The 13,275-nt window shown below is 41.3% G+C and overlaps 1 protein-coding gene across 2 annotated transcripts in view; it reads right to left on the bottom strand.

The window, feature by feature from the left end:
- Nucleotides 1-13,275, bottom strand: part of DCTD (dCMP deaminase) — a 57,127-nt gene that overhangs the window by 7,339 nt on the left and 36,513 nt on the right. For both annotated transcript variants that reach the window (XM_054294946.1, XM_054294939.1), the window contains 2 exons: nucleotides 7,727-7,832; nucleotides 6,268-6,403 (listed from right to left, as the gene is read on the bottom strand). In XM_054294946.1, coding sequence (XP_054150921.1) covers nucleotides 6,268-6,403; nucleotides 7,727-7,777 — 187 coding nt within the window. In that variant the 5' untranslated portion in view covers nucleotides 7,778-7,832. The remainder of the gene's footprint in view (nucleotides 1-6,267; nucleotides 6,404-7,726; nucleotides 7,833-13,275) is intronic.

Here is a 13,275-nt window from a genome sequence, read left to right as displayed (position 1 = left end):
CTACTGGGCTATTAAATACCAAACCATTTTGTCTCAGTTGCTGTGATTTGAAACTATATTCAGGTAAGCTATCATTACACATTGTAATTTGTTTTATACATCTCCCTAGACATGTGCTACTTATAAAGGTTTATTATGCCAGATGGTTCTTAAGAAGGTGCTGGCATCAGACAAGTATTTTTAGGCTTTGTCCCACCATTTTTAATTCCCTCTTACTCATATTCACCTCTCTCTGACAAACAGGCATTGACAGGTAAGATAGGTCTATGACCCCCAGATTCTTCATATAGACCTCCCCAGCTTTTTTGAGAGACAGAAAACAAATTCAGAAGTCCAAAATCCTTCTTGTTAATGACTAACTAGTTTATATTTGGGGTGTTATGAAGTTTTCTAAGCTGTTAAGAGCTACTGCTAGTAGTTTAAATTGTTCTCTCTGAGATAGTAAGAAGCTAACTTAAAATGGCCTTTTACAGGTGCACAGTTTTCAGAACTCTGAAAATAGTTATCTTTAGGCAGACTAGTAAAACTAAGAATTTTTACAATACCCTATGAGGGGATCAAGAGCTTTGGTTTTAAAAAAAGAATATTCACATGTAGCCAACATAATATCAAGTCCACAACAGTGGTTTCCATTCTGGAGAAGTAGCTTGAAAAGTATTCTCAAATGGCTTCATTAGCTGAAGAAATAACCATGCAACGAGAAGTTAAGTGTGTGCTCTGACATTCCCACCACCTGCTACTAGGTTCATGAGAGGGGAAAAAAGGAAAAAAGCCAAAGAATGACTGCTTCATTACTGGTAGTATTAATTGCTAGTGTTTCTGTCTCTTATTGCATGCTGGTCTGTGTTGCATAGCTGAGGTAGCACTCATCCTTAAGCTCCCCTGTAAATAAGAGACGCCTGCTTACCCTATAAATGGTACCTTTTCAGGATTGAACATTGAACATGAGCATGTCCCCAGTGGGTTGCAGGGTCAGAAGTACTCCTCCCACATCCTAAAGGTGTTCTGACTAGCAATTTCATGAGAACCACAAGACTAGTCAAGGTGCTTAACAGTGTTTAAAGGCTTACATGCTTGACAAAGAGCATGCTAAGGACCACCATAACTTTAAAGACCTTTTAAAGAAGCAATCAGAGGAAGGGCTAAGGAGAATGACTTTTTAGTGCTATTAATTACTAATTGAGCCAGAGTAAGAATTTTGTTATCCTTTACTTGCTGGAACTCTGACACTGGACACAGCAAGAATCCCAGAAGGTATCAAAACATTAATTTAAGGAATGGAGTCTGGAGTGACAACCACTGGGGGCAGTGGTTGATGGATCTGGAATTTGTAGAATGACATCTATTTTTCTCAGCCTTTTTGAAAGCATAGGGATGGTTGCTGGTCACTTCATTAAGGGCAGGCAGGACACTGATGCTGGGCTGGCACTGCCCTCAGCCTCTCCTGCTGTTCTCTCTCTCTCCTCCTCTGTGCTGAAGTGCTGTGGTCAGGGCACAGAGGCAAGGATAACAGCAGCAGACTTGTTGGGAGGCCTAGCCTCTTCAGACTGCAGTAAGAAAAACAGAACCCCAGCCTCACAGCTTTCTTCCACAAGAACTGGAAAATGAAGCTGGGAACCACTCAGCCATTTATGAACATCACAAAACTTGCTGGGTCAGACCAGAGAAACACCTCTCAAAATGTGAGCAGCACTAGCTAACCCACCCTATTTCACAGCTTCTCCCATCCTGCTCCAAGCTGGTTCTACTCCTAGCAGAACACAGAAGTGTTTCTTAGCAGGCAAGTAGAAAAGAGGAACTATTGTTTCTAAATCTCCAAACTTTCTACAGGTTTGATGTATGACACCAGAAATGGACAAAAATCCATGCAGGATGAGAGTGAGTGGCTGTAAGAAGAGACCATCTCCTATAGATCCCCTTCCCAGCTGAAGCCTCATCTTTGCACTGCCAATTGGAGAGCACCACACTTCCTCAGAGTGCCTTAGCAAATTTTGTGCTGTCAAAATAACAGCTTCTACAAAACTAACATTTGCCTGAATATTGTTGAGTGTTCACTTCTCTGAAAAATTGACAAAAAGCTCATAATCCTAACACAAGGAAATGTTGATAACAGTTTGTTTCATTTTACACAGCAGGTACTGTTCAATTAGAGCATAATTTTTGCCACAGCACATATTTTATCATATTTGAACCTGTATAAATATTTGTAAGCATACTTATTCACTATTTTCTGTATTGCTCAGAGGTTTCTAAATTTGCCAGTCATTTTAATTTAAAACCCTTAATTAGAGACTGGTTGTCAAATGGATGTTCTTAGATTACAGTGGAGACAGAGGGCATAACAGGAGCACAGCAACTAGATTTAGTGGGAAGATTTGCATTAATAGGACAAAAATGTAGCATTTTAAATGATTGGTGAGAGGGAACTGAACATCAACAAATCCTCAGATTCATCTAACAGAAACAGAGGGCACACTTTTGACTCTGAAAATGAGAATTTTGCCTAATTACTAAGAAGCTTCTGCATATAGTACTGAACACAATGCTTCAGGAAGAGCTTTTAATCTTAGTAAAACTGGCCTTCCATTTCTCTCATGTGCACAGACACATCCCTGCTGCTGTTACTGACTGGCAGCCTGGAGCCAGTTCCAACATAACGATGACATCTTGATTTTGTGCTGTGAAAAATGGCACTCTGCAGAACTCTCTGCGCTTTCTGATATACCAAGGCCATACTGTTCAAATATTCACCACAACCAGAAGAAGGAAGAGCCTCCATCCACTTCAAGAGCCTCATAAGGACGCACAGTACCAATACACGTGATCCACGTCACTGTTCCTGTAATATCCAAATGCCCTGCAAATGTCTGCATCCTCTAAGGAATGGTGAACACTAGCTACCACGATTTGATGCCTTCTCTCAGTAGTAGCTCAGGTTACACCTGGATTTCCTAATCAAGCACAACACTGCCCCTAACAGTGAGCTGAGCAGAAGCCATGCCTGAGGGTGTGAGACAGACACATGCAGTATATTGCAGCAGACACAGGTAACCAAGGCCAATTTCAAACCAAGTTTCAAGATACAGGAAAATTCAAGAGTGACAGGACTTGTTTAACCTCACAACTGAAGTTCAAAAGGTAACTGTTATCAGTAAGTGCACTGGGAAGGAGGAAGGGTTAACCACAAGAAAAGCTAAAAAAACATTGCTGGCACATGGAACAACCTAAAAACTAACCACAGATAAATTTAGGGTAGAAATTGAAAGATTTTTAGCCATGAAACAGTAGCTGTAGCTGATCAGAGCTGTAGGGTCAGTGCATCCATCAGTTCTTCTGGAGCTCAATAAATTTATTACAGGATCACCTAACACCCTTCTGCAAAGATTGCCTGTGGGTCCAATCCTCTACTATGTCTATGCTGCTAAACACACAGGGCCAGGGACTGACGCCTGGCCCTGAGGCCAACTGGCACACACTGGCTCATGCTCATCTTGGGGCTCCATCAGCAACACACTGCCCTCAGGCCTCAGTTTCCTCCAGCTCCAGAGTCCTGTGGCACACACAGTTATTTTGTATGTCTCAGTTCAAAGTGCATAAAGAAGTGAGAAGACTTTTATGCAGCCCACCAGAGAGGGATTTTCAGAGCATGAAACAGAGTATGTGTTGCATATCTGCCAGTATGCCTGAGGGAAGGAGGAGGGTTAAGCATACCATCTCAGCAGGCTTTGCACTATAAGCTATACCTGATGACTGTTTTCTTTGCAGTCTTTTTCCAACCCTGGCCTCCGGAACACCACTGGAAGAGCAATAGTGAAGCTTTGTTCTGGAGAAAGCCACTAACAGTGGTGCAAAACACGGGAAGTGAGCTCAGCGTGTATGGCTAACCCACCGGAGTGCCCAGGACCAGGTGGTCAGCACTCAGATCCAACCCCAGACCTTTCTGTAGCACTGCAGATGCATGAAGTAGCTCCAGAAGACATCTTCCAACTTAGTGTGGTGGTACATGCACAATTACCACAGCTTCACCTAATAAGCTACACTGCAGTGATGAAAGTGCCATCGGTCCCGTGCTTAGCGAATGGAGCTCACAGTAAGATTGCTCTGTCTCTGAACAAGCCAGTCAGGAAGATGCAAGGATAAAAAGTTCAATTTACACAAATGCTGTGATGATTAGCAAAAGGAGAAAGGAAAAATGACAGTTTAATGAGATTTTAGCAGCAATTCTATGTGTCTCTGCATCTACCAAGAATTTTTTTAAGCAGAAGACTTTTTTTTTATATATACTTGTCTGGTCTGTCAACTGTGCTATCACGATTAATAAGAAATTGCTAGAGTTTAAATGATCTGTGAATTACAAAATAGGTTGTTTATTCATCACAGCTGACACTTTGTGTTGCAAAGTTGTGATTTTTTTAATGAGGTAAAGACTAAGATAATGGGGGGAAGGGCAGCAGTTAAACCAACTCCTGGAAATCAACTCAGCACTCCAAGGTGTTGTTAGTTAGCTCATTTTTTAAACATCACATGCTCCTCATCTTCTGCAGTCAGAGTTAACAAAAAGAAAAAATTTCTCACATGGTATTGCACAAAGATTCCTCACAGTACTTTTAGTTTAAACTGATCAGCTCAGATTTGAGTGCCTGGAATGTGCTCCAATGCCAGAGACCACCCACACTGATTTTAGCTCAGAACTGAGACTTTACAGCTGCATAAAAATTCAACCAAAATCAATATTCTGTTTTCAGTGCTTTATATTTAATCAATGGGCTAACACTTGTTTCCTCACCCTATAAATAAAGAGCAGTCATACTAAGTTGTATCATTATGGTCACAGCACTCTATGTAAAACTAGTGGCTCAGAGCAGACTTCAAATTTGGCTCTATATTGGGAATACACCTTTTACAAAAAATAATATAAATGGTCTTGAGAGTTACCATTAGAGGTTTTATAATAAATTGGTGAAGTGAACAAGGACAAAGTATTGAGGTTTTAAGAAGTCAAAAATATCAAACTGATGAATTACGTGCTGAGCTACTGCATATCATCTTTCACTTCAATGCTATAGAAAACCAGTAAATGATTTTTAGAAAGAAGTCTGAGTGAGCTCAGACTATGTCAAAACTCATGCAAGTTTAATTTCTCTGTCACATCAATTGTTAAAGTTACAAGTAAGAAACAGAAATAGTAGGCAGAGATAAATACTGGTCACTGGAAGAGAGTCAGTATATCTCTCCAAAATGTGAACTCTTGTGCTGACTTTCCCCCACCCACACAGAGAGAAAGAAAATTTCCCAAGGCTCTGATTCTCTCTTTTGTGTTTCTCTGCCCTGCCATTCCTGAGCTCAGGACAGGCTGAGATGCAGCCAAGGTTGAAGAAGCTCCTGTTTTTCCTGTGCCTGTGGCTTCTGCTGCGTTGGTGTCACACACGGACATGCAGCAGGAGCTGGAGTGGGTACAGAAAGATGAAGGGGGACTTAGGGAAGCACAGGGACTGTATGGTCTCCTATCAGTCCTACCCAAGGTCTCTTCCCCACATTGCAGGCCACAAGGTAGCCCAGTCTCCTCTGTTCCTGCAAACCACACCTGATCCAGAAGAGCCAGCCCTGCTGATAGGGCCCTTTAAATAACTTACAGAAGGCCAAACTATGCCTGCTGCAAAGACAAAGTCAAGATCCAAAGCAGCACTCAACCACATTTATCATGAAACCATCCTTGCTCTTTGCTCCTTTTGTCCACTTGGTAAATGGGAATCACATCAGAGGCTGAAATAAACAATGAAAGTCACCTCACCCATACAAGGGTAGACCCACGGCACACAGACTTCAAGACAAATGTTCAGCTTCTTCATAGTGTATACAACCTATGCCATCAACACCTGAAATGGAAATTTCCCACAACTACTGGAGTTTATAATTTTAATACCTGTATTTTAGCCCCAATCACTTTTTACATATACACACGCTGTAATTTCTGTGCAGACAAACACACAGAATCAGCAATTATCTGCATGCACTGCAACTGTTTGCTAATGAGCTGCTTCATGTTTACAGGCTTTCACTACCCAATCCAAAATGGCTAATATTTATGAACCTATTTCACCAAGAAGTCAGTCCTTCAAAGAGACTGATTTTTTTATCCTGGTGTACCACATATGGACACATTATCAGTATCAAGTGAGTGGAAGAAAACTGATTGGTACTTTACCAGCTGAACTTTCATAGATACAGACATCACAAGTCTAACCTGCCCACCACAAGAAGCCTTACCATAAGGATATTTTGTGTCTAGTCTATTTGCTCCTGTTCTCGTCCAGGGTAGTACATCATCGCTGCAACCATTAGGCATCCCATTGTATCCAATTCCAACAATCTTGTTTTCTGAATTTACAATGCAGGCACCAACCTAAATAAAATCAGATTTACATAGTACTAACAGCATGCAAAACAGAATGTCAACAATGAAGATGAGACATGAATAGTCAGTCCTACGATTTTCCTTTAAGAGCTACAAGCTTCACTTAGTCACACCATGTAGTAAGCAGGGCTACAATTGTACCTAACTGGTGGGGCTTTGAAATAAGTCAGGGCAGATACAACTCTGCTACCCCTCTGCTCATGCTGCTCCCATCCCAGCCTGCCAGCACTGTCTGCTTAAGAAATAACCTAGTTCAGGGAGCAGAAACAGCATTGAATGAACCCTAGTAAACACACAAGTTCAGCTCCCCAAACTGGCTTTCCAGCAGCAGTAGGAGCAACAGGTTCTGAAAGATGTAACAAATATAAGTGTTGGCTTGTGCAGGCCTCACAAGACTTTGTGGCTTGTTGCAAACATGCACAAAAATTCCAAACCTTTTAACTCTCACCCTTTATTGCTTCAACCTAAGTCTACAAAGAGACTCTTCCTAAAGAATGATCATATGTCCCATTTTTATGTTTTCTCCCTATATTTTTTGTTGAAATTGCAACAGTACTAATTTTAATTCACACAAGGTGCTTCTCAACCAGCCCTTGGGTAACAAAACTTTAGCCAAGTGAATAACCTTCAGAGAGCTAAGTGCTGTAATGGACAGAAGGAAGCAAACAGATTATTTTTCTGTGATTTGCTTCCTGATTTTTTTCACACAAAGGATGATGACTAACAGGAAGACTGGATCCTGCAGAACAAACAGCATGTTTCAGGAGCTGTATCAATCACCTGAAGTCAATATTGAACAATACTGAACAGAGGCACATGAAACATGTGAAAAATGGAAACAGATAGTGAAGCATAGGGAACAGGGGATCCTGAGGGAGGAACAAACTAGAAGAAAATTCCAGTCAACCCAATAACAAGCAAATACTCTTACAGGTGAGGAAAAGAAACTTGTAAAATGCTGTGTCTTAAAAAATTACAACCTAGAACTTCCAGCAGTTTTATCCTCTTCTAAAAGTGACTATATTTACTGGAAAAAGGAGACAAAATGCATGTATTATTTTAACTTCCAGATGAAAAGATGATTTATAAAACTCCAAGCTACAAATGTACACAGAATTATACATATGAGGTCAGGCCCAATAAGAGAATTTTTGTAACAGAAGGTGCTGACTATGTTAAAAACTGAATAGCTATACACTGAAATAACTTTTATTAAGAAATTCCTGAAACCACTATGTGTACATCTGACGTGATAGGCAATATAGATTAGGATAGATTAGGTTATCTTATTATTATATGTTACCTTCTTACCTGAGAGTTTGGATCCTTACTTCTTTGTGCTGACAGAAAAGCTACTGCCATAAAATATTCAGGCCATTCCAAATAATCCTCTCTTTTTTTGCAGGATGCTTCACTGCTGAAACAATAATTGACAGAAAAAACCAGCCATCAGCAAACACCACAGACCTAGAGTTACTACAAATTGTACTATTTTAATGTGCTCAAGTTTAAAGTAACCAGGATCAGAATGTGGCTAAGACCACACATTCACTAATATTTTGATAGTAAAACCATCATTTTCAAGTGCTTTCCAGGAACTTATACATGCAGCATTTCCTTTCAAGGAAAAGGCATCAAGCAAGGTTGCAAATTACATTTTTAGATAAGAAGGCTGAGATATTCAGAGCACTGAGCAATTCAAAGACAGAGCAATTTATCCTTTATAGATAACACCTTGTGTATTTCTAAGGTTCGGGTATATCATGTACTGCCATTCTTCTCACCCAAACAACATAATCTTTTTTATGATGACTGTGATAACTGCCAACCTCTAATCTAAGTTATTTTGTACTTCTGCCTACAAGTGCTCAGTAGCTTCCTATTTGGTAACTTCCTCTGCAGGCATTAATATCTGTTATCACCCTAAGTTTACCTCTTGTTACAACATTTACCACCAAAGATCTGAGGCCATTCCAACAGTTCCTTGCTAATTTTCTCTTGTGATTTTGTCTTATGAAGCCTTCTGGAAACTGACAGGAGATGGGTTCAAGAACTTTTCCTTTAGAAATAATATACAGAAATGCCACAAAAGGTTGCTTCTTTCCCTGCCCTGAAGGGTAGATTTGGGGGAATGAGAGAGGAATTTTCTCATGCCTACTTATGGGTGAAAGCCTGCTCAGACAGTGTAAGACACAACAAGGGAATTTCTGTGCTTTTCAGCTCAAAGAAAAGAAAGGCAGATATCTCCCTCTCCACACATACATTTAAGCTTTGAAATTTTGAAACAGAAGATCAAATTGAAAGAAATTTCCCCCAAACTTTCTCACCTATCATTGCTACAACTTGAAAACCAAACCAATGGAACATCCCAAATACAATATTTAGCCTATCAAAATACAAGGGGCACAGTACTTTTCTTTTTGATCTCCTCTTACCAAAAACTACAGATTAAGACCAAGATGCCCATCTTGTGATGTACAGCTATACAGAAAAATTCATCACAGGTAACTGCAAGCAGCAAGACATCTCCTAGCAACACTAGTACCAGCACTTTCAGCAGACAAACATCAGCAGGCAAGTGTTTAGTTAATCATTATTTTTATAACTAAAACCATGTATTAGAGGCTTGCAGTTAGCTTGTCATAAAAGAGGTTACAGTCTTTGAGTGAAAACAATGATAAAACTGTACTTTAGAAACCTACAATGTGCTATTTACCAAAGACAAATTGCTAGTTTTGAATAGTCTGTATGTGGCACATTACAAGTTAGCAATTTTGGCTTGTTCTTGGAATGAATGAGGATCACCTTTAAGGCCACCATCTCAAAGCAAGGAGGGAAGAACACACACTCTTGATGTAACCCACACACCTCTCTCACACTTTGACAACATTGCAAACAGTGCCCAGAACTGTCAATTGTCAAAGCAAACACACAAATCAAGTATGTGATTCTAAAAATGCCCAAACTGACTTGATTCACTGTAACTAAAGGGCTGGGGCTATATCCTACCGAGAAGAAAAAGTGCTCAGAGCAAGAAGAGATTAAACACATACCCTCACACCACTCTGTGCCAAACTGAACTTTGCCAGGTTAACTAAAACATCAAGAAAATGTTTCAGCTGTACGATTATTTAAAATACCTCCAAAAAAGGGATTTACAACATCTAAACCACAACTGGACTCTCAATGATCACTTCTGGCTAAGTGACATTCACAAGGATGTCTTTGGAGAGGGATAAAACACAATGCAGAACTACACTGAATAAACCATTCTGGGAAAAGGGCCCCAGAAAGATAGCAGTACTCTGAACTAAGAGGTTGTGAGATCTCCTTTTGTTAAATTATTCCCTAGCAACTCTACTTATTCAAAACATAACAAAAGCTAGTATTTACAAATACAGAACTGTATGTAAGTGGAGGTCCCTCAGAGCACCAACTTCACAGGGAGAAGAGCATAGCTAAAAAATAAGCAGAAGGCTTACATCAAAGAGAAATAAACCCCCCCCAAAGCCCTTACTCAATTACTTCTACTTAACATCACCATGTCTGGCAAGACAATTCCCTTACTCAGTGCACAAGAATTCAGGAGTGTGAAATGGGTATAAACCACTTAATTTCTGATTGAGCAGAAGCCAAGGCCTTGGCTAGCAGTCAAGCACACACATGAAAATTAGTTTATGGATTTGGGGCAGCTGATAATCTTCTTTATGCTCATTTGCAAGCTCTAGAATTGCATGAATGAAAGCTACTCTAGAAAATACTATAGCTAGCTGTAAAACAGGCAATCAAGGCTTACCCTTCGGATAATCTATAAGAACTTCTGAATAAAAATAACAGAAACTGAAAGCTATGAAGAATACTGCCAAGAACAATGGGGAGAAAGAAAAACCTAAATTTTAGAATAATTAGTAGTCTATAGAAAATTTTGTAAACATTATTTCAAGGGAAAATAGAGAAAAAGATTCTATAACTAGAGAACACTGCCTCCCTTTTCACTTCTTTTTCATCCATCTAGGCTTCAAGTAAGCTGTGACACCATCTGAAAAAGGAACAAATGTCATTCAGCTACTTAAAAAATGGTCTAGCATAACAAAAATTTATTTTGAGAATCCTAAAACAGAATTTGTAATCTCAAATTTTTTCATACGACAATTATGACAGCTATACCACAATATAGTACAGCAGGAGGAGTGGGGGGGTATCAGATCAATCTCAGTCTTTTATTAAGTTTTTCCTCTGCTTCCTTATCTTTGATGTCATGTGCATTGTATTACAACTCTATTCGAGCAGCATTATTCCCCAGTATCATGTATACTTACTACTGATGACCAACTATCAATACCATGGCATTGAAATCACAGGTAAAAAGTGAAGCGTGTATTAAAAATAAGAAATAAACATCCTCAAATAAGCTCTTCCTCCCCAAAAGCCAAACAGGATACTGACTCTTGATGACCTTTAATACAAGCTTCTTATTTAAATCTCATATTTTATTATCATTACTAGATTAAATGAATGTGGGATTTCCTTTACTTGGGGCTTCTCATTTTTCCCATCATATAGGTACTGAGATAGGGTCATTACATATTCCGTACTGGGAAGGAAGGTTTTCAAAGAGAAAACTCAATCTTTCTTACAGAAAAACAGTACTCAGTTCATTGCAAATTAGTTGTATTCACAATTTTCTTGGGAGATAACCCATCAAACCTGTAAAAATAAACATTGTGTTTGAATACTGAGCCTCAATCAAGCAGTATAAGAACACTTCCCTTCACTGAACGTACTTCACTTCTACAGAGTCACTTCTGACTTTAATTAATTGCCTATTACTCACGCCGGTCCTCATTTCCGGAAATAATGAACACAAGACACCCTGCATGCTCTTCTTCCCATCCCAGCGATTACGAAACCCACGTCAAACAGGCCGTGCCCTCACCACAGAGCCTTCAGGGGCTCCAGGAAACGCCTCCCCACCGGGAAGGATCTCCCCCGGCACGGCGCTGCCCGGGCAGCTGCCGGCTGCGCGGACCTTCTCGTCCTGTCCCGGAGGACTCCAGCGTCCCTCCTTCCCTCCCGTCCCGGAGGATTCCAGCTTCCCTCCTTCCCTCCCGTCCCGGAGGATTCCAGCTTCCCTTCCTCCCTCCCTCCTTCCCTCCCGTCCCGGAGGACTCCAGCTTCCCTCCCTCGCGTCCCGGAGGATTCCACCTTCCCTCCCTGCCGCCCTCACAGGCCGGGGTGGCCGCACGCCCCGCCACCAGGGCTTCCCCCGCGGCCCGGCCCGCCCGGGAAAAGTTTAGCCAGCCGGCGTGCGAGGGGAGCGCGGTGGCGGTGGGGGAGGGAGCCCGGGCCGGCGGGCGGGAGGAGCTGGCGAGGCCTCCCGCGGGCCCCGCACTCGCGTACCCGTTCGGCCGGGGGCCGCTCATGGTGCCGCGGCCACGCTGCGTTCGCCGCTTTCGCCGCTTGGCGCCTCAGCGCGGGAGGGCGGGGCCGGGGGCGGGCCGGGGGTGCCGAGCCGCGCCCCGAGCGGCCCGGCCGGAGCCCGGCTGCGGATGCGCCCCGGAGCTGATCCCGCTGCCACGAGACCCCGCGACGCTGTAAACCAGTCACTCGAATGTCTGTTCAGCTTTCTGACAGATGTTGCTTCTAATGTTATGCTTTGACATAAGCATGCGGGTTTTCGCCCTGCTCACGCTGTTGAGGTAAATGTTGTTTATTAAAGCTTGACATTCACATATTAAAACGTCGAAAAATCTGAGTTTTTATTTGTTCTCTGGATATAAAATTGATGTGAAAATTGAGTTATGGTTTATTTATTATGGTTTATATACCTCCAGCTGCTGCCAGATCGTAGAAGTCTCCCAGGATGCACAGGTAGCTGAACATATATATTTATATATATGTGAAAAATTTGTATTTTATGATTGGCTTTTCGCAAATATTAAAATTAATATTATATGTGTTATGTTAGAAAGTTATGCTGGATTAATTCTCTTAAGTTGTGTGTTAAATATAGTTTTAGGTTATAACATAATGTTAAAATAGAAACTGTGTTATGTAAGATACTTTTTTTAAAGAAATGACTGGCAGTGAGATAGCAGCCAGAGGACACCTAAATCTTTCAGAGAAAAAGAATTTATTGCTCTCTTAACAGAAGAAACAAACTTCTTCCCACCTCGCTCAGTCATGAAGATGCCATTAGGATTAAGAGGAAGAAGTTGATGATGACCAGACAGAATCCTTTGTTTGAATGGAATTTATGCATCATGGATGAGATGTATGAATATGCAACAGGCTATTGTTTTTAAGGATTAATCCTCTGTTAACGTGTGTCCTTTTTCAGGCTTATGTTGCCCAGGAAAAGGTACCCAGACTGTCTATTGTCTCATATTGTCCTAATCCAAATTGTCCAAATTATTACTACTCTAATTACATGGCTATTTTTATAACCATTTTATTACTATTAAACTTTTAAAATTTTAAAAACAAGTGATTGGTGTTTTTCACATATATATATTCCATTGCAGTGCAAAATAAGAGGTACGATAATAAATATTAAATGTTGATATCACGTGTGCTGTTCCTTGTGTGAGAAGCTGCCTACCTTGGCTGGCTGGCTGGCTGCCTCTAGGGCATGCCTTTATGGAAGCACGCAATGGGAGCAAGGTACACATGTTTGCTCCACGGGGCTGGAGGCATCAAGTGAGGAGTGCCCGAACGCGGTCGAACGTGACCCATTCGGTTCCCACTGGAGGCAGTGACAGGGGCAGCGAACTCCGTGATGGACAGAAGGAAAGCACTTGCCTTGGAGAGCATCCCCAAGAGGGGTTTGTGTGCGCCAGCCATGGGCTTGCACTGCATGT

Source organism: Melozone crissalis, unplaced genomic scaffold (genome assembly GCF_028551555.1).
Source record: "Melozone crissalis strain CALT ecotype California unplaced genomic scaffold, PUWL_Pcris_2 ptg000006l_1, whole genome shotgun sequence".
NCBI classification, from domain to species: domain Eukaryota; kingdom Metazoa; phylum Chordata; class Aves; order Passeriformes; family Passerellidae; genus Melozone; species Melozone crissalis.
Note: the sequence above shows the minus strand (reverse complement) of the source record. Positions and strands in the feature narration are given on the sequence as shown.